This window comes from Suillus subalutaceus, assembly GCF_016647625.1.
Source record: "Suillus subalutaceus strain FC151 chromosome Unknown DFJ58scaffold_28, whole genome shotgun sequence".
Lineage (NCBI taxonomy): Eukaryota > Fungi > Basidiomycota > Agaricomycetes > Boletales > Suillaceae > Suillus > Suillus subalutaceus.
In genome coordinates this window covers 132,787-150,702 of record NW_024540277.1, presented here as the reverse complement: position 1 = coordinate 150,702, position 17,916 = coordinate 132,787, and the positions used below count along the sequence as shown (strand labels likewise).

General features: G+C 44.6%; 5 protein-coding genes across 5 annotated transcripts; 4 read left to right on the top strand and 1 right to left on the bottom strand.

Annotated features, from left to right (window-relative positions):
- Window positions 1-4,399: 4,399 nt before the first annotated feature.
- Window positions 4,400-5,690, top strand: DFJ58DRAFT_725600 (uncharacterized protein; the record flags this gene model as incomplete). Its single annotated transcript, XM_041385258.1, has 5 exons — window positions 4,400-4,729; window positions 4,788-4,850; window positions 4,920-5,034; window positions 5,088-5,218; window positions 5,274-5,690. 5 exons carry the CDS (start codon window positions 4,400-4,402, stop codon window positions 5,688-5,690), a joined length of 1,056 nt encoding a protein of 351 aa, XP_041246180.1.
- A 3,086-nt stretch (window positions 5,691-8,776) lies between these two features.
- DFJ58DRAFT_725598 (uncharacterized protein) lies at window positions 8,777-10,654 on the top strand (the record flags this gene model as incomplete). Its single annotated transcript, XM_041385257.1, has 17 exons — window positions 8,777-8,865; window positions 8,921-9,002; window positions 9,052-9,065; window positions 9,131-9,239; window positions 9,300-9,317; window positions 9,370-9,395; window positions 9,454-9,479; window positions 9,529-9,566; window positions 9,629-9,653; window positions 9,708-9,719; window positions 9,770-9,785; window positions 9,832-9,979; window positions 10,030-10,089; window positions 10,137-10,164; window positions 10,221-10,271; window positions 10,327-10,550; window positions 10,601-10,654. 17 exons carry the CDS (start codon window positions 8,777-8,779, stop codon window positions 10,652-10,654), a joined length of 1,020 nt encoding a protein of 339 aa, XP_041246179.1.
- Window positions 10,655-12,072: 1,418 nt separating this feature from the next.
- DFJ58DRAFT_246061 (uncharacterized protein) lies at window positions 12,073-13,773 on the top strand. Its single transcript, XM_041379447.1, has 13 exons — window positions 12,073-12,124; window positions 12,179-12,288; window positions 12,338-12,375; window positions 12,438-12,462; window positions 12,517-12,528; window positions 12,579-12,594; window positions 12,646-12,789; window positions 12,844-12,903; window positions 12,951-12,978; window positions 13,028-13,085; window positions 13,144-13,367; window positions 13,418-13,565; window positions 13,626-13,773. The coding sequence occupies exons 2-12, from the start codon at window positions 12,228-12,230 to the stop codon at window positions 13,469-13,471; spliced, it is 720 nt and encodes a 239-aa protein (XP_041246178.1). The 5' UTR covers window positions 12,073-12,124; window positions 12,179-12,227; the 3' UTR covers window positions 13,472-13,565; window positions 13,626-13,773.
- Window positions 13,774-13,889: 116 nt separating this feature from the next.
- DFJ58DRAFT_839586 (uncharacterized protein) lies at window positions 13,890-14,286 on the bottom strand (the record flags this gene model as incomplete). Its single annotated transcript, XM_041392530.1, has 2 exons — window positions 13,890-14,084; window positions 14,167-14,286. 2 exons carry the CDS (start codon window positions 14,284-14,286, stop codon window positions 13,890-13,892), a joined length of 315 nt encoding a protein of 104 aa, XP_041246177.1.
- A 1,239-nt stretch (window positions 14,287-15,525) lies between these two features.
- DFJ58DRAFT_725596 (uncharacterized protein) lies at window positions 15,526-17,410 on the top strand (the record flags this gene model as incomplete). The annotated part of the gene is made up of 17 exons (XM_041385256.1): window positions 15,526-15,614; window positions 15,674-15,755; window positions 15,806-15,819; window positions 15,876-15,984; window positions 16,044-16,061; window positions 16,114-16,139; window positions 16,198-16,223; window positions 16,273-16,310; window positions 16,373-16,397; window positions 16,452-16,463; window positions 16,515-16,530; window positions 16,582-16,755; window positions 16,792-16,846; window positions 16,896-16,923; window positions 16,980-17,030; window positions 17,089-17,306; window positions 17,357-17,410. 17 exons carry the CDS (start codon window positions 15,526-15,528, stop codon window positions 17,408-17,410), a joined length of 1,035 nt encoding a protein of 344 aa, XP_041246176.1.
- Window positions 17,411-17,916: the final 506 nt, after the last annotated feature.

The following is a 17,916-nucleotide window of genomic DNA, read 5'->3' as shown; positions in this document are numbered from 1 at the left end:
AAGTCATATGTGAGATGGGAATCACATAATGACCTAGTTGATATGAGAAGCAAATTTAAGGTTAAGGTAATGCCTTTCCTTTGGCTTATTCACTTTAGCTAGAGAAACCCATAGAGAAAAGTTCAAAGCCTAACAAAAACCTATTTAAAAAGCCCATGTATTGTGTACTATTATTTGTTCCATTATTTCTGAGTAGTTTTCTCTAGTGTTTCTTTACTTTACTTTTCTATTAGGATGCTCTGACTAATCAGATGCTTCATAAAATTGTACCTACAGGGTATGATGTCATAATGATGTCATCAATTCCAGAATGTTCTATGGAATTTGCTAGAACATTCCAATGACTCATAATGACTCAGAGTGACTCAGAATGATGTCATTATCCCACCATGAATATTCTGGAAAGTTCTTTTGCACCTGCTAGAACATTCTGCTCCAGTTTTTGGAATATTCTTCTCACATTCTGAAGTCATTACATCACCGTTTTACTTACATAATATTCCCACACAAAATGTATATAAGGAGAGCCCATTCTCCCCCCCAGAAAAATAGAATATCCCACTTGAACCAATTGAACTCTCACCTAAGAAGCTTCAGACTGAACAGATTACTGCTTAGAAAGCACATTTCCTTTCTAAGTACTGTCCAGACAAGTGCAGGGACAGTATTTCTCTTGAGATTATGTAAGTTTCTCATGATAGAAACTCAGTTTTGTGAGACCAGCATTCTCACCACGTATCGTTTACTGACCAACACGAGCTTTGGTCATCATTGTCATTTGTGAGACCAGCATTCTCACCAGGTATTTGTATATTGACCAACACGAGCTTTGGTCATCATAGTCACATTTGAGACCAGCTTCTCAACAGTTTGTGAGACCAGTTCTCACCAGTTTATCGTATATTCAAGAAACAAAGTTTAAGTGTCTAGACAGTATATCCTAGACAAGCCCATAGTTTCAGTCAGAGATAATAAAGCTCCAGCTAAGTTAATCCAATTGATTGATTTAGCGAGCCTCCCAAGAACTCACACATTATCTACCACGAAAGAAGAGAAGTCGTAGACCATGTTAATTGAGGACTGGCAAGAAGTCTTATCCAGTGTAATTGTGGTGTCATTACATTCTTACACATATTTATATAAGACCCTTGGTTATCAAGACAACGGGCTCTTCACCCACATCTTGCGCAAGATTGTCGATGATGTTTGTGATGAAAGCAATAAGAGACATTGGTCAGTCTCAGTTCCCACCCAACTTGATGAAATTGTTCAGGCTGTAAGTTCTATCCTAATAGTTATGCATCCTCTTCCAAATCCAATGTTTGCTCATTCAGGATGGCCACAACGAGACCCAATGTAGAGACTCAGATTTCTGCAGGCTGATATGGGCTCATATTACAAATTCTAACAACTGGCCTTTATTGCATGACTCGCACCCTCATCCATATGCGACTTCTACTATGTCTCTAGCCATTCTGCAAGTAACGTGCAGCTTTCCCGCGAAACGCGCCAGAGGCGCAATACTTTCCCACACAATGTGCAGCATTCCCACACGTGCACCTTGCGCACTTTCTCGTGCTTAAGTGCCCTGCATCGCCTATCATCCAGGAATGTCCATCTATGTCCATCTGCCTCATTGGTACATCATATCCCTTGCCTCATGGTTTGTAACAAGCATTGCAGCGCTATTACATGTCATTACATATTCTTAGTGCTTACTCCTCCTATCCCTTCCGCTTCCGATGCGATTTCCATAGTATAAAGTTTGCTGACTTACTACTTTATCATTATTACTCCCCTTTGCTGTACTTCCCTCACTATTGGGTTTTACTTTAAAGTAGTAGTCACCACTTGGGCACACTTTGTGTTTCCAGTGGTTATCATTATCTGGCTATACTAGACTATTATCCGCACTCATTATAACACTCGCTCTGCATTTGCACTCACTTTGCACATCCATTTCCTATCTGTTTCCTCATCCGGTATTCTCCCGCACAATGCTGCACATTTTCTCATGCTCGCATTTACCTTAGTGCGCTCTCTCGCACTTCTGCGCTCACTTTGCTTTTCTTCTCACGCTTTCACACATCCATCGCACTATAAGGGTCTTTCATTCATCTGGTTCTATATTCAGTAGCAGTCCCCTTTAGGGTCGAACATTCTTGCATTCTGCGAGTATAGCAGCTAGGCAGAGCCAAGACTCACTTATACTGGTTGAGCATTTTAGATATTTCATATCAGCCCAGCCAGGTTGAGATCACCTCACCGACCACAAGCTGATTGCCCAGGTCATGCTCTTCTCACAGGGTTTCCATACAGTGGAATCACTCACTTCAAAGATTGTACCGTTCTTCAATCTTTGCGACAAACAGCTCTCTCCCCAACCACATTATGATTTCTGTCTTCGTGCTCTGAAGGCTGTCCTAGCAAATGCTAGTATCTTGAAGCGTGAGCATCTGCAGAGTGCAAGATCTGGAGATGTCCTCTACTCATCCTGCGAGCTTCCATTGTCTGATGGGGATCTAATACACATCGATGTAATAAAGGGTCTGAACTACTGATCCGAGGCTGGTTCAGGTGTCATGTCTCCCAACATGCGGTGTACTCAAAGTATCCCTGCCCATGGATGCAATTAACCTTAGGTATGTGCTTCCACTGGAAAGCAGACTGCAGTTCAGGTCCTGGCAGCCATTACCACACTATGCTTCATCATCCACCAGGCACCTAATCTGTGTGTTGCACTGTTATCAGTATCTGCTAGGAATACTCATCCTTTTCTACAAGAAATATACTCATGCTTTTTTCCAATAATGCTGGCATAATATAAGGCTGCCTTGGTTACATCATTGCTTCAAATCAATGATGATGCTATACTGTTTGCTGTGGACGGAAATGCAATAGGTATGTATCTTTACCTTGAGCCAAAGTTGTTGACCTGTTTAATTTGGTATCACTGACAATCTTATTACTTTTGCATGCAGGATGAGTATGTATTTAGGATGAGCAATATGTACTTGTGTGTAAGGCAATCTTCTGGTGTGTGATTAGGTTCCCAATACATATTAGTATAAAGGTCATTGTGCTGATTTTTATTTCTTCAGCTCACTGTTGGTGACCAACTTCGTTTCAGTACAGTCTCAGGTGCCTTCACATCTTAGCAATACCATGCCCCGGCATCAAGACCCAATAACAAATGATTTGTTCGACAGCAGCTCAAACAACAGCTCTGGTTCTGATGAGGAGTCTGACTCCGACAAGGAGCTCATGCAAGTTCACAGCGGTGATCACTCCTCCTCCAGATGCTGCATCCCCTCAAGAGCTCCGTCAAGTAAGTCTTCCCAGGTCTAACCGCTTTATATCCACTTACAATTGTTTATGGAAGGCCCTTGCAATCGCTGTGACAATCATACCAGCGCTGGGCGCATATGAGTGTCATAGGCATATTTTGCCTTGCATAGAGGAAAAGAGTAAGGCGCTAGTCATCAGCGCTATTCAACTCCCAAGCTATCCGCTTTGGAACCGCTTTTCTCCCATAGCGCACTGCCTGGCCCTGACGCCTAGGTATTCCGTCCTCCCATGTCCTGCCTATGTCCACCTACCTCCGCTGGTGCATTATTTTTCCTTAAATGTCGCTACTCATCAGTCGCAGGTCTTATTACATGTATCCTCGTGTTCCACAGTGCAGCATGTTTTCTTACCTGTCGCTACATCGTGCCCTCGCCAGTATCGCTACTGTTCTCACCTACGCATTCCCAAACTTTTACGCAGTATGATAAAATGACCCGTCGCACATACAGTACAGTCCTTCCCTTCCCCAGACCTTTGCTGGTGTCGGAGTCACTTTAGTCACTATATCCTAGTCTTGGTGCAATCGATTCCGCTCTTGCCAATCTCTCTGATCGCATGTTGCTTGACTTGTTTTAAGTGCACGTTGCTAAAGTTCCCTCTAAAGTTTGACTTTCGCAACATCAGGATCACTATCGGTAGTCGAGCTATAATCTAGTCACTATCAGGCATTTCACTTGCACTGTCTTACCTTAACTCCTCGCTTTCGCTTCCTTTGATTTCTTCTCGCTGTCGGTAGTCGGATGTCGCATAGCGCTATCACATAGGACAACTTGTGTAGCGCTTCTCACTTACACACACGTTTCTCTGTCGGAACTCACTTGTCGATAGTCGCTGATTGCTACAGCGCTACTCATTGGTTTTTGGTCTTAGGTCGCTATAGGTTATTAGTCCTTCACGCTATCGCTACCCTTGCATATTTGAAGGGAGTTGCTTCAATAGCAGTCCTCTTGGGTTGAATACTACACTCGCGCCTATTTGGATAAGTAGCACTAGTTTCTAACAAGCCTAGTCGCTATTACTCTTTCACATCGCCCAAAAGCTTCTACTCAACATGCGTGGCCGTTGCAGAGAGCTGTTGAAGAAGAATGCGCTCCTTGAGGCTTCAGCTTCTCAAGGCTGGAAGAAGCTCACAGCAAACAAACTTGCCCTTGCGGTGAAGCAAGATGCCATCAAGTCCCATGGGCACAAGTACTCCATGACACATTGTCTATGGATTGACACAAACCTGTTCCCTTTGCACATGTATCCTAACATTGACCTCTCTAGCAAAGAGTGCTTGCTCTCTCCACTTGCTATCAAGGATGGTGTCAACACTGAGTTGTTCCTCTTCATTCCTCAGACTGACCACGAGTTGATGAACTACAAAAACTTTGGGAGTAGTGTATGTGCCACTTTTTGTTTTGTTCAAACTTCCTCAAATCTCATTGTAATCCACTTAGTTTGCAAAAGGCATCAATTCCATCCGTTCCGAGATGGTTTCTGATGTCAAGTCGTGTGCTGGCGTGATTTTCACCCTGAGCTCGGACATCTTTCTCGCATGCTACAAATGAAGCACTGAACCCAAATGTCAGGCCCTGCTCATGAATCCAAGTGGCGCTTACACCAAGTTTGCGCCAGTTCTATTTCCTAATCCTGAAAATCCATCATCACAGACCTGTCTAAAGACAGCCAAGCTTATTCAGGTTCGTATTTCCTTTCATTATGTGCACTACATAACAACTGACCAGGCATGATTACAGATTTTGAGAGTCTCAATTTTTGGCAAGAGTTCACTATCTTCCAAATCAATCCCAGCTGGAAAAACGAAGGCAAAGATCTGGGAGTTGCGAACTACAACTCCAGGCATGATAGCAGCAGCAGCCATTCGTCAGTAAGTTATCACTGTCTTGTGCTTTCATATTCACTCATTCACACTTGGTTTTCAGGCGATATTTCTCCTCTCTGGTGACAAAGACCTCCTTCCAGTGGGAGCTGATAGTTATATACCATATTGCAAGTACCACAATTGGTACTCCCAACGATTGACAAGTGGAGACAAATGGTCTAAAGATGTCCTTACATTCTTCAACAACTCCATTTTCTCAGCTTCCACTTCCACAACTGTTAACAACATCACCACGCAAGGCAACCCAACTGACACATGGGAAGAAGATTTTGAACATGCCTTGGAAGATGGGGTGGAAGCACCTGTCTTCAGTGCTAGTGCTCCACCAGTGTTACCCAAATCCTTGCCTCCCAATGAACCCCCACCTCAAGTCTCTATTGACAATACAGAGATGGATTCAGATGCAATTGCTGCAGCTCAAAGCGAACCCTCAGGATCTATCTCTACTGCAATGTGAGAACTAGTTTTAGATTCGGACGCACAGGATCAAGTGGTGGAACACATTGATACCATTGAAATCACTGACACAACCACAAAGCCCAAGCCCAAACCCAAGCCCAAGCCAAGACACAAAAAGGGCAAGACCGCTCTTGATGGTGGTTTAGAATTGATGGCAGGTCTGAGTGGTTCTAATGTCCGGAAGTCTTCACGGAAAAAGTAGTCTGTCATCTTCCCTCCTTCATATCTTGTTACTCACACCTAGAAATTCCTCAATTTGCCTTAAATTGCCCCTCTGAATCCTTGCATTCTCTCAAAATGCATTCCAATTAAGGATAAGTGCACATAATAAGGCCAAATACTCATGTAAGCGTCTTAAGACTTGGCTTGGACCAAACTTGCACTTCAGAATTTTACTTGGACCATTGTGACAAATTTAACGACAATTATCGTCAACACAAACCATGTCGATGAACGCTGAATCAGATGTTGTCAACTACCACACCCTGGTCCAGGACCATAGTTGTATTCCTATTAGCTCTTCTGAATCATCTTCTGGGTCCATCAAACTCACCCAACAGGCAATGTTTCTGGATTACATTTGCTCTGTGGGAACCATTTCCCAGCTCGTCAAGGCCCTCGAGGAACTCGCACACAGTGGTTCAGATGGCATGAAGTAAGTATTTTCTCTTCCATCATTGCATCTATCACATTTTCTAAAGTTGTTGCATCAGAGGTGGCTCCCCTCCACACCTTACACCCTTCTCTGGCTGTGCCATGAGCGACTAGTCCTGATAATAGCAAGCATTAATATGGTACGTTTGTGATTCCTTCATGGTGTATTTGCGGCACTGATGAGCATGCTGATAGCCTTCATCTATGGTATTCATTCATTCAAGTCATCAACTGCAGTCATCCCCTCCACTCCAATGTAACATCACTCATCCCACTTCTATCGCACCCTGTTCCCTCCACTCCAATGTAATGCCACTCATCCTACTTCTATCGCACCCTGTTCCCTCCATTCCAATGTAACACCACTCATCCCACTTCTATTGCGCCCTGTTCTGCACCACATGCCAGCTGGGGACCTGAACCTATTGCACATTTGAAGGTGAGGCTACCAGTATAATCCTCCATTTAATGGCTCTGATCTTTCTTTGAATTTAAGTTAGTTATGATTTTTGCTACTGATTATCTGCTACTATGGGTCCTCAGAACATGAAGTAATAATGTCCGCAGAAAAATGAAGCGCAATTGAAAACTGGATGTAATGTAGATCTAAATGGTTCATTTTGCAATTTTATCCAAATTTTACCGCATTGCATGCAATAATGTGAGCAATTCTCAAGGACCTTGGAATTACATATGTAAGTCCATTGGAATGAGCTTCCAGAGATGTACCTTGAAACTGGCACTATGGACCTGGATTGGTCTTGGGAGCATCTTGGAAAACCCCCTTGCTCCTTCCAAGGGACTTACAAATAGTTTGGGTGCACTTCCAAGTACCTCATGATGCCGCCGGCAAATTGAGCCCTTCCAATGCCTTTTAAGGCATGCTAACCGGACTTAGAATTTTCTGACATAAGCCCCCCAGGCCAAGCCTAAGCCAGGGCTTTGAGCCCAAGCCAGGCCAGAACATCACTAGTCTGAATCTACCATCAACTTGTATCAGGACCTTATGGGTATACTATGAGATAACTTGAGCCTTGAGGCCTTGAGGCCTTGAGGAGTAACAGTCAAACTAACTGGGAATGAGACTTCAACAGAGATGTGATTCCATATTTATAAATCAGCTTGAGCTGGCCTCAAGCCAGCTCGAGCCGCTGTTGATTATTTTTGGCTCACAGTTGGTTCGTGGGACTCCAAATGGCTAACGAACCGGACCAAACTATATATAAGTAGCCTGGCTCACTAGGATAGCCAAAATACTGGCAAACCGATGAACGCCAAGCCGGAGTGGGCCATAGCTGAGCTGCGGTTGTACTAGACATGGTAGCATCACGAGTCGTGACACTACCACGTCATTAAATTTACATTTTACTACAGTTGCAGACAAGCAAAATCAGCAAATTTGAATGACACCAAAGACTGATTTTTCCTGGTGCCACAAATGACTGGGAACCCATTTTTAGTGCAGAATATGTTTATTGAGGACCAGTGCAATGGATTTGCACGAGCAGATTGTCCAAAAACTCTGATTTGAGGATTTTCTAGGCCAAAATTTTGGCAGTACCATAAATAAATCGCTAAAATCTCGAAAAATATGGCAATCGCTTCCTTTTGATGTCCTGTGCATGATTCCATTGAAATATTACAAAAATAACAAGCCGTTCTAGCGCTAAAAATGGTAAGTGTTGAGGTAATTACCCCTGGAAGGTCCTTCAAATGCTCCTGAACTTCTATCAGCTGAGCTACAAATGGGTGAGATCATATGCAATAAAGTCTACATAGCTAAATTAGAATGATTTTTTTTGTCAATGACATGTCATCTTGGTAATATAGGCCCCCAAAATGGTGCCGAAGGGGTACACAACATCTTTCAAATTGTCCAAAAATTTGGCGGGCCAAAAACCTCGTGGGAAAAACTTCGGACCACTGTTTTTAGACGTATTTTCACTCCCTGAGTTCAGATCTGGCCTTGGTTTGGCACCAAAAATTCACGCTGGATGGCTACCAAATTGGTGGTGTTTGCTTGTCCGCAACTGTACAGATAACTTTGTTTCACCAATCGCGTCGCTCCATCACCAACGCCGTAAGCTCACCGTAAGCATCAAACTTCTCAAGCGAAAATTATGGGTCTTTTGCTGATGGGTTGACCAAGGATCAGATCAATCAAATCCTGTTCAATCAAACGTTTAAGTATTTGATGGCCTAATGTTTGTGGCACTGGTACCAAACCCTGCATCTACTCAGGTAATCCCTTCGGATGAACTTCAGAGCGGCCGTCATTATAGTACACATGATGCACTCCTGCCGATATGAAGTGTTTCACCATCAGCACCGCCATTCATCCCAAAAATCATTGTCCCGGGCCGCAGGATATAGATATATAACATGGTGGAAACACTGTCGCTGGAGGAATTGGTCCAGTCGATAATACCGATGGCATCCTCGACGCAAGACCTCATCCCACATATTCAACTCGCGAACACGTTTGGGGCACTGTTTATTGGGGTTGTCCTTGCAGCAGTGTAAGTAAACTATTCATTTACTATTCAGTAATAAGTGTTTATCCTCACGGAATAGTCTTTTTGGTGTCACCATTGTTCAAGTTTTTATCTACTTTCGGACACATAGTGGTACAGGAATCACATTCTACAAGATTGTCGTATGTCTATACTCCCTCCTTGTTAGTTCTGCTATTGAAGCCATTTCAGGTCATATTGCTTTGGTAGGCATCTCTTCGAGTTACAACTGTCGAGCACGTCGAGATTACACCATACCTTGAACTTTTAGGATACTTGACGCTCTGCATCTGGCTCTGATCGTCCATTGCGTCTATTTTTATTTAGTGATCAACTACGCCAATATTAGTGCGCTCACAGAAGTTGTATGGAGTTCCAAAGTGAGTTCCTATTTCCTCTGTGAGCCTCTATCTATGTATCATACTGATGTGCTTGTGCAGCTCCAGCAGGTAGTCGCCGTAAGTTCCATGTCCTCAGCCCTGTGGTTCGCCTTAGACATGTACTCCACAGGTTCTCAGCATCGTTGTGGGCCATCTGTAAGTTCAATGTACCATGTTATATGCAATATTCACTGAATGCTTTCTTGATCCGTAGTCTATATGTTCATCGCATATGGACAGGTATTTCTCCCCATCAACAGATTTATCATGACTCATGCGGTGAACCTAGTTAGCAAGGGCCGATCGAAAGTTCTGCCGATCACAGTGGTGGGTTTGCCATTCATGTACATCTTCAAGCCTTATGTCTCATTCTGTTGATCCGCTATTAGGGCATCTTCGTCGTCCTAATTTCAGGTGAGTCCCATCACCTGGTAGTGCTCTTCGCACGATCTCTGAGGATCCTTTCAGGTCTTGCCATCGGTGAGAGTTCATTGGTATTGTTATTGCTTTATCATTTTAACATGATAAAGCCGTTATTTGGTGCATGTAAGTGAGACACCGGACATCCCAACTCAGTACTGATAGTGTGTAGATATCATGAAATCCATGCAGCCACCGATATGGTCAAAACTGAGTGGATAACATACGTGTATTTGGGTACTGTTGCCTTCGTCGATGTCCTTATTGCATCATCGTTGTGTTATCTCCTCGCTACGTCCCGTACTGGGTTCTCGAAGCAAGTTGCAATCCATATACTGTCAGGTCTGAAATACTGACATATAGCACTTAGAATGGATTTATTCATAACAAAGCTCATGATTTATATCATCAATACAGGCTGTTTGACGAGGTATTCTCCATTCCATCCTACCTCATACCTTGACTCATTTCGTGCAGTATGTGTTCAATGACAGTTATCATTTTAGTGAGCTCTCACCTCTTGTTCTGGCCATCTTCTCTCTGACCGTCTACAGTGCGCAGTGATGCCACACAACTACTTATTTGAAGCTGTCGATTTTTTACTGATTAAACGTATGGCCAAAGGATTCCTCGACGAGGATCATGCTGACTCGTAGTATCATTTTAGTATATGTCAACTCGTACCTCGCACTACTGAACGCGCGACACTACGGGCAGCCTCACGCGGACACAATGGATTCTTCCGACTATCATATGCGCCATGACGTCTACCGCCCGAGATTGGACGTTGGAGCGCCGCATGACGAGGAACTCCAGGCATCCCGGAAGAGCATGTTTAAACATCCCGATGATGAAGTGATGCATATCACTCGACCTGTTCAGGCTGTCATGGTCAGTGGTTGCGCTACTGTCGACGGAATAGGACTGATGGCTTGCTTTAGCCGCAACGGCCGATTGAAGTGGCGATGCAAATGAATTCTCTCTCTTCAGCGTGATGGATCAATTGGGTGGATCATTGTCTCCATATCACGCGAGATCAGTGGGACCGACCATTGACCTTAACTTCTTGGTAAATTATCGCAGTGTGCTACTCAGCTACGGATGTGGAGAGGCATCGGTCCACTTCCATCCTTTCCGCTTTTCACAGTTGGAGTTTCTCGAGTCAAGTACGTACAACTATTCATTGATGTGCCCATGTCAGCGCTGGTGGACACTATCAAATTTGCGACAGCGACATCTTCATGCCGCGGGCGCTGCAGCCTTGTTAAATGAACAGTTGTGCGGAGGGTAGTTGATTGACGAGATCGGACCTCGAACACATCTAAATCCATGATCTGAAGTTTGTCTGAAGTTAGTAAGTTTTGATACTGATATACTCGGGCTATCGAACGAACGCATCAGGGACGCGGATATTTTATAAATGCGGTGATCAGAGATATACCCGGGAAGCCTAACGTCGACCGCATCCCATGAACACATCTATTTCGAGTATGCAGGATGCGTTGATCAATGTCTTATCTCGAATTCATGCACTGCAGTAACGTACTAACCTCCGAAGCTGTGCCCTCATCAATATCAACAATCGCAAATATTGCTACATACAACGGCATGCAATCGGTCGAGATCAATGAAGCTTGCTCCATATCTTTTGATGGCCTGATGAGTCTGTGGTACTGGTACCAAACCCTGTATCCACCCAAGTAATCCCTTCGGAGGAACTTAAGAGCGGCATCATATGGCACTATGCCAAATTGCCAATGCACTCCTGCCAATATGAAATGCTTCACCCTCATCGTAGAAGGTGTGCCTCACCATCAGCACCATCACAGAAAAAGATGCTGATTTCATTGCCCCAGGCTGCGGGATATATAACATGGTGTAACTACTGTGTTGCTGGTGTAATTGGTTTAGTCAATAATACCAATGGCTTCCTCAACGCAAGACCTCATCCCAAATCTTCAGCTCACATTTGGGGCACTGTTTATTGGGGTTGTCCTTGCAGCAGTGTAAGTAAACTGTTCATCACTATTCAGTAATAAGCTGAATGTTTCCTCTCACGGAACAGTCTCTTTGGTGTCACCATCGTTCAAGTTTTCATCTACTTTCAGACGCATAGTGGTACAGGAATAACATTCTACAAGCTGGTCGTACGTCTACGCTGCCTCCTTGTCAGTTCTATTATTGAAGCTATTCTAGGTGATATTGCTTTGGTAGGCACCTCTTCGAGTTGCAATTGTCGAGCACGTCGAGATGACACCATACCCTGAACTTTTAGGATACTTGACGCTCTGCATCTGGCCCTGATCATCCATTTCGTCTATTTTTATTTAGTGATCAACTACGCGAACATTAGTGCGCTCACAGAAGTCGTATGGAGTTCCAAAGTGAGTTGCTACTTCCTCCGTGAGCCTCTACTATGAGGCTATCATATTGATATGCTAGCGCAGCTTCAGTCAGTAGTCGCCGTAAGTTATATTTCCTTGTAAGCCCATGGTTCGCCTCAGACAAGCATTCCACAGGTTCTCAGCATCTTTGTGGAGCATCTGTAAGTCCAATGTACCATGTTATATGCAATATCCACTGAATGCTTTCTTGATCCGTAGTCTATATGTTCATCGCATATGGATAGGTATTCCCCCCCATCAACGGTTTTGTCATGACTTATGCGATGAACCTAGTCAGCAAGGGCCGATCAAAAATTCTGCCGATTATAGTGGTAGGTTTGCCATCGACGTTCATCTTCAAGCCTTATGTTTCATTCTGTTGATCCGCTACTAGGGCATCGCCGTCGTCCTAGCTTCAGGTGAGTCCCGTCACCTGGTAATGGTCTTCGCACGATCTTTGAGGATTCTTTCAGGTCTTTCCATCGGTGAGAGTTCATTTGAGCTGTTATTGCCTCATCATTTTAACATGATAAAGTCGTTGTCTGGGCCACGTAAGTGAGACAGCATACTCCTCAACTGCTTTGAGTGCTGATAGCGAGTAGATATCAGGCAGTCCAAGTATCTTCCGATGTGGTCGAAGTCGAGTGGATGATATACATGTATTTGGGCACTGTTGCCTTCGTCGATGTCCTTATTGCATCATCGCTATGTTATCTCCTTGCTACGTCCCGTACTGGGTTCTCGAAGCAAGTTGCAGTCCATACACTGTCAGGTCTGAAATACTGACATACAGCACTTAGGACAGATTTACTCATAACAAAGCTCACGGTTTATATTGTCAATACAGGCTGTTTGACGAGGTATCCCTCATTCCTGCCTACCTCATACCTTAACTCATTTCGTGCAGTATGTGTTCAATAACAGTTATCATTACAGTGAGTTCGCACCTCTTGTTCTGGCCATCTTCTCTCTGACCGTCTACAGTGCGCAGTGATGCCGACGAACATGATATTCGGAGCTGTCGATTTTGTACTGCTTAAACGTATGGCCAAAGAATTCCTCGACGACGAGGATTATACTGACTCGTGGTATCATTTTAGTATATGTCAACTCGTACATCGCACTCCTGAACGCGCGATACTATGCACAGCCCCACGCAGACACAATACATTCTTCTGACTACCATATGCGCCGTGACATATACCACCCGAGACTGCACGTTAGGGCATCGCAGGACAAGGAACTCCAGGCATCCCAGAAGAGCATGTTTAGTTATCCTGGTGATGAAGTGTTGCATATCACTCGACCTGTTCAGGCTGTCATGGTCAGTGGTTGCGCTACTGTCGACGGAATAGGACTGATGGCTTGCTTTAGCCGCAGCGGCCGATTGAGGTGGCGATAGACATGAATTCCGTCTCTTCAGCGTAATGGATCGCAGTGTGCTACTCAATATACGGGTGTGGAGAGGCATCAGTTCACTCCCATCATTTCCGCTATTCACAGTTGGAGTATCTCGAGTCAAGTACGTACAACTATTTATTAATGCGCCCATAGTCAGCGCCGGTGGGATTAACTTCACTAGCTAGCAGATATCTTATAAATGCGATGATCAGAGATATATCGAGGAAGCCCAACGTCAACCGTATCCCATGAACACATCTATCTCAAGTATGCAGGATGCGTCAATGTGCATCTTATCTCGAGTCTATGCACTGCAGTGTTATGCTGTGTTAGCAGCTTCCCATGGACATCACCGTGACGTAGAAAATTGATGTTCTTTCTGATACTGTGCTTCATCAATATCAACAATCGCAAATATCGCTGATGTGTGGCGGAAATGGGTCGATCAAGTCGATGTCCAAGGATATGGAAAGCCGCTGGGAGTGATCAGACCAACGGGCGTGACCAGCTCGACAAAAATGGTATTTGTTTGGCTAGTGCCCCCTGCCATTAATGATCCACCTTGCACAGCACCGAACAGCTTGTGACTAGATTCATCCTCTATCGACCTCCCACCTTGCTCAACGGAGAAATCGCTGTTCTATTGTCAGGGCGTGAGTTTGTTCATCCATTATCTAACAACCTCAGGCCCGACCAAAATCATTGCTGATCCATTGACAGACTGAGCGGTTTAGTCCCGGTGTGACCCGCAGGATGATATTTAGCACGACCCTCGTCATACTTCCCGTGGTAATTCTCGCGACCCTCTGCACCCACACGACCACCGTTACCATGTGCGTCATCGCGAGGTCCCGAATCAGGGCGAAGTAAATCCATTTTTTGACCGCGACTCTCTCCACCCCTGCAATTCACGTCATTCCTGTTACCCTTACCTCCAGATATTTACGGATCCAGTGAGGTTCAACACTCGGGATAGCTCTCCTGCATCGGATTTACTTGGTCACTTTAGTCACGGTGAGTGGACCCAAGCTGATACGGCGGCCCCGTTTAGTAGCAGCTATGTTTGCAATTTGATATCAATACCAGTATCGCGGCTGCATAGCCTGCTTCTGTCTCGTTCAGAACATCCTCATCTTGCGCAGAAATATAAATGATCACACTGCGAGACTCCGATATGTTTTGTTGCATCAGAAAACTTGAATCTATGGGGATCTCCTCAAAATAAGTATCAAATGATTGAATAACATAACACAAGTAGTAACACAAATGATTGGAGGATACGATGAGTCGCTAAACCGGCGGCGACGGGTGAAGCTTGGTATGATGTGCTGGGGGCTAGCGAGGCCCCTAAGACCGGCGGGCCTACCCTCCCAACAATGACGGATGAGTCCGTGTGGTAGCTTGCGAGGGTACTGTTGTACCTCTTAAGGAGCTGAGGGTGAGGATACCGGCGACGGCGGGAGAAACCTGTATAATTCCGAGTCATGCTGGGGGCGGTTTAGGACCGGACCCTCCAATGAGAATGGATGGGTCCGTGGGGTGGCTTGCGAGGGTGCTGTTATACCTCTTAAAGAGTTGCCCTAGGTCTCAGAGATGATTTCGTCCTCCAACGAAACCAGGACTAATACACCATCAAAAGGCCGCCATCAGAAAAGTGCTGCCAAGGGTAGGTGACAGGTCGGAATCAAGCAGTGGTTGGCCCAGGGTTTGAACAAACAAACACCGGGCCATATAGGATGCTTAGCCAAAGCGATCACACCCGCTTTCCATACTTAACAACTTAAGATCATCGATCCATCAAGGATCAATGAAAACTTCATTGAAAATTCAATGTTGAATTCAATATCTTTTGATGGCCTAACGTCTGTGAACCCTACATTTCTCAAGTAATCCCTTCGGACGAACTTAGTAAGAGCGGCATCATCATTACACTGATCCTCATGGTAGAAGACGTACCTCACCGTATCCGAAGCACCATCATTCATCACAGAAAAAGATGCTGGTTTCATTGTCACAGGCTGCGGGATATATAACATGGTACTACTGTATTGCTGGTGTAATTGGTTTAGTCAATAATACCAATGGCTTCCTCGACGCAAGACCTCATCCCACATCTTCAGCTCGCGAACACGTTTGGGGCACTGTTTATTGGGGTCATCATTGCAGCAGTGTAGGTAAACTGTTCATCACTATTCAGTAATAAGCTGAATGTTTCCTCTCACGGAACAGTCTCTTTGGTGTCACCATCGTTCAAGTTTTCATCTACTTTCAGACGCATAGTGGTACAGGAATAACATTCTACAAGCTGGTCGTACGTCTAATGCCGCCTCCTTATCAGTTCTGTTATTGAAGCTATTTTAGGTCATATTGGTTTGGTAGGTATCTCTTCGAGTTGGGCACGTCGAGATGACACTATACCCTGAACTTTTAGGATACTTGACGCTCTGCATCTGGCCCTGATCATCCATTACGTCTATTTTTATTTAGTGATCAACTACGCGAACATTAGCGCGCTCACAGAAATAGTATGGAGTTGCAAAGTGAGTTGCTACTTCTTTCGTGAGCCTCTACTATGTATCATATCGATATGTTTCTGCAGCTCCAGCCTGTCGTCGTCGTAAGTTATATTTCCAAAGCTCTGTGGTTCGCCTCAGACATGCACTCCACAGGTTCTCAGCATCTTTATGGATCATGTGTAAGTCAAATGTACCATGTTATATGCAGCCTTCACTGAGTGCTTTCTTGATCCATAGTCTATATATTCATCGCATATGGACAGGTATTTCTCCCCATCAACAGTTTTGTCGTGACTTATGTGATGAACCTAGTCAGCAAGGGCCGGTCAAAAGTTCTGGCGATCATAGTGGTAGGTTTGCCATCGATGTTCATATTCAAGCCTTTTGTTTTATTCTGCTGATCCGCTACTAGGGCGTCGCCGTCGTCCTAGCTTCAGGTGAGTCCCGTCACCTGGTAACGCTCTTCGCACGATCTTTGAGGATCCTTTCAGGTCTTGCCATCGGTGAGAGTTCATTGGTGTTGTTTATTGCTTTATCGTTTTAACATGATCAAGCCATTATCTGGTGCATGTAAGTGAGATAACGGGCTCCTCAACGGCTTTAAGTGCTTATAGCGAGTAGGTATCAGAAAATTCATGTAATGGCCGATTTGGACACAATCATGTGGTCAGTATACATGTTATACATGTATTTGGGCACCGTTGCCTTTATCGACATCTTTATTGCATCATCGCTATGTTATATCCTCGCTACGTCCCGTACTGGGTTCTTGAGGCAAGTTGCTGTCCATACACTGTCAGGTCTGAAATACTGACATTATACTTAACACAGATCTATTCATAACAAAGCTCATGATTTATATCATCAATACAGGTTGTTTGACGAGGTATTTCTCATTCCAGCCTACTTCATACTTTGACTCATATTTCGTGCAGTATGTGTTCAATGGCAGTTGTTATTACAGTGAGCTCACATCTCTTGTTCTCATCATCTTCTCTCTGACCGTCTATAGTGCGCAGTGATGCCGAAGAACTTTATATACCAAGCTGTCGAATTTATACTGCTTAAGCGTATGGCCAAAGAATTCCTCGATGACGAGGATCATGCTGACTCGTGGCATCATTTCAGTATACGTCAACTCGTACATCGCACTGCTGAACGTGCAATACTATGCGCAGCCCCACACAGACACAATACGTTCTTCCGAATACCATATACGTCATGACGTCTACCGTCCGAGACTGCAGGTTGGAGTATCGCAGGACGAGGAACTCCAGGCATCCCAGAAGAGCATATTTAAACATCCCGATGATGAAGTGTTGCATATCACTCGAACTGTTCAGACTGTCAGTGGTGGCGCTACTATCAACGGAATAGGACTGATGACTTGCTTTAGCCCCAGCGGCCGATTGAGGTGGCGATGCAAATGAATTCTCTCTCTTCAACGTAATGGATCAATTGCATGGATCGTTGTCTTCGTATTTGCGAGATCCGCGGGACCGGCCAATAACTTTAACTTCTTGGTAAATTATCGTAGTGTGCTACTTGACATACAGGCGTGGAAAGGCATCAGTTCACTCCCATCTTTTCCGCTTTTCACGGTTGGAGTTTGTGGAGTCAAGTACGTACAACTATTTCTTGATGCGCCCACAGTCAGTGCCGGTGATCAAATTTACTAAGCCTGAGTAGGCTAGTGGCTCTATCGAATTTGCGATATCTTCACGCTGCGGGCGCTGCAGCCTTGTTAAGTAAACAATTGCGTGGAGGGTGCCGGTGATTGATTGACGAGATGGGATCTCGAAAAGCACTAGAATCCACGATCTGAAGTTTGTCCCAAGATAGTAAGTTTCAGTACCGGTACGCATCAAGGACGCGGATATTGTATAAATGCGATGATGAGAGATACCCAGGAAGGCCATATCCCATGAACTCAAGTATACAGGATGCGTCAACGTG

Coding starts and splice junctions, on each gene's coding strand:
- DFJ58DRAFT_246061 (XM_041379447.1), top strand. CDS start 12,228: ATGCAATATCCACTGAATGCTTTCTTGATCCGTAGTCTATATGTTCAT. Junction 12,790..12,843: donor TCCCGTACTGGGTTCTCGAA/GCAAGTTGCAGT, acceptor TACAGCACTTAG/GACAGATTTACTCATAACAA. Junction 12,979..13,027: donor CAATAACAGTTATCATTACA/GTGAGTTCGCAC, acceptor GACCGTCTACAG/TGCGCAGTGATGCCGACGAA.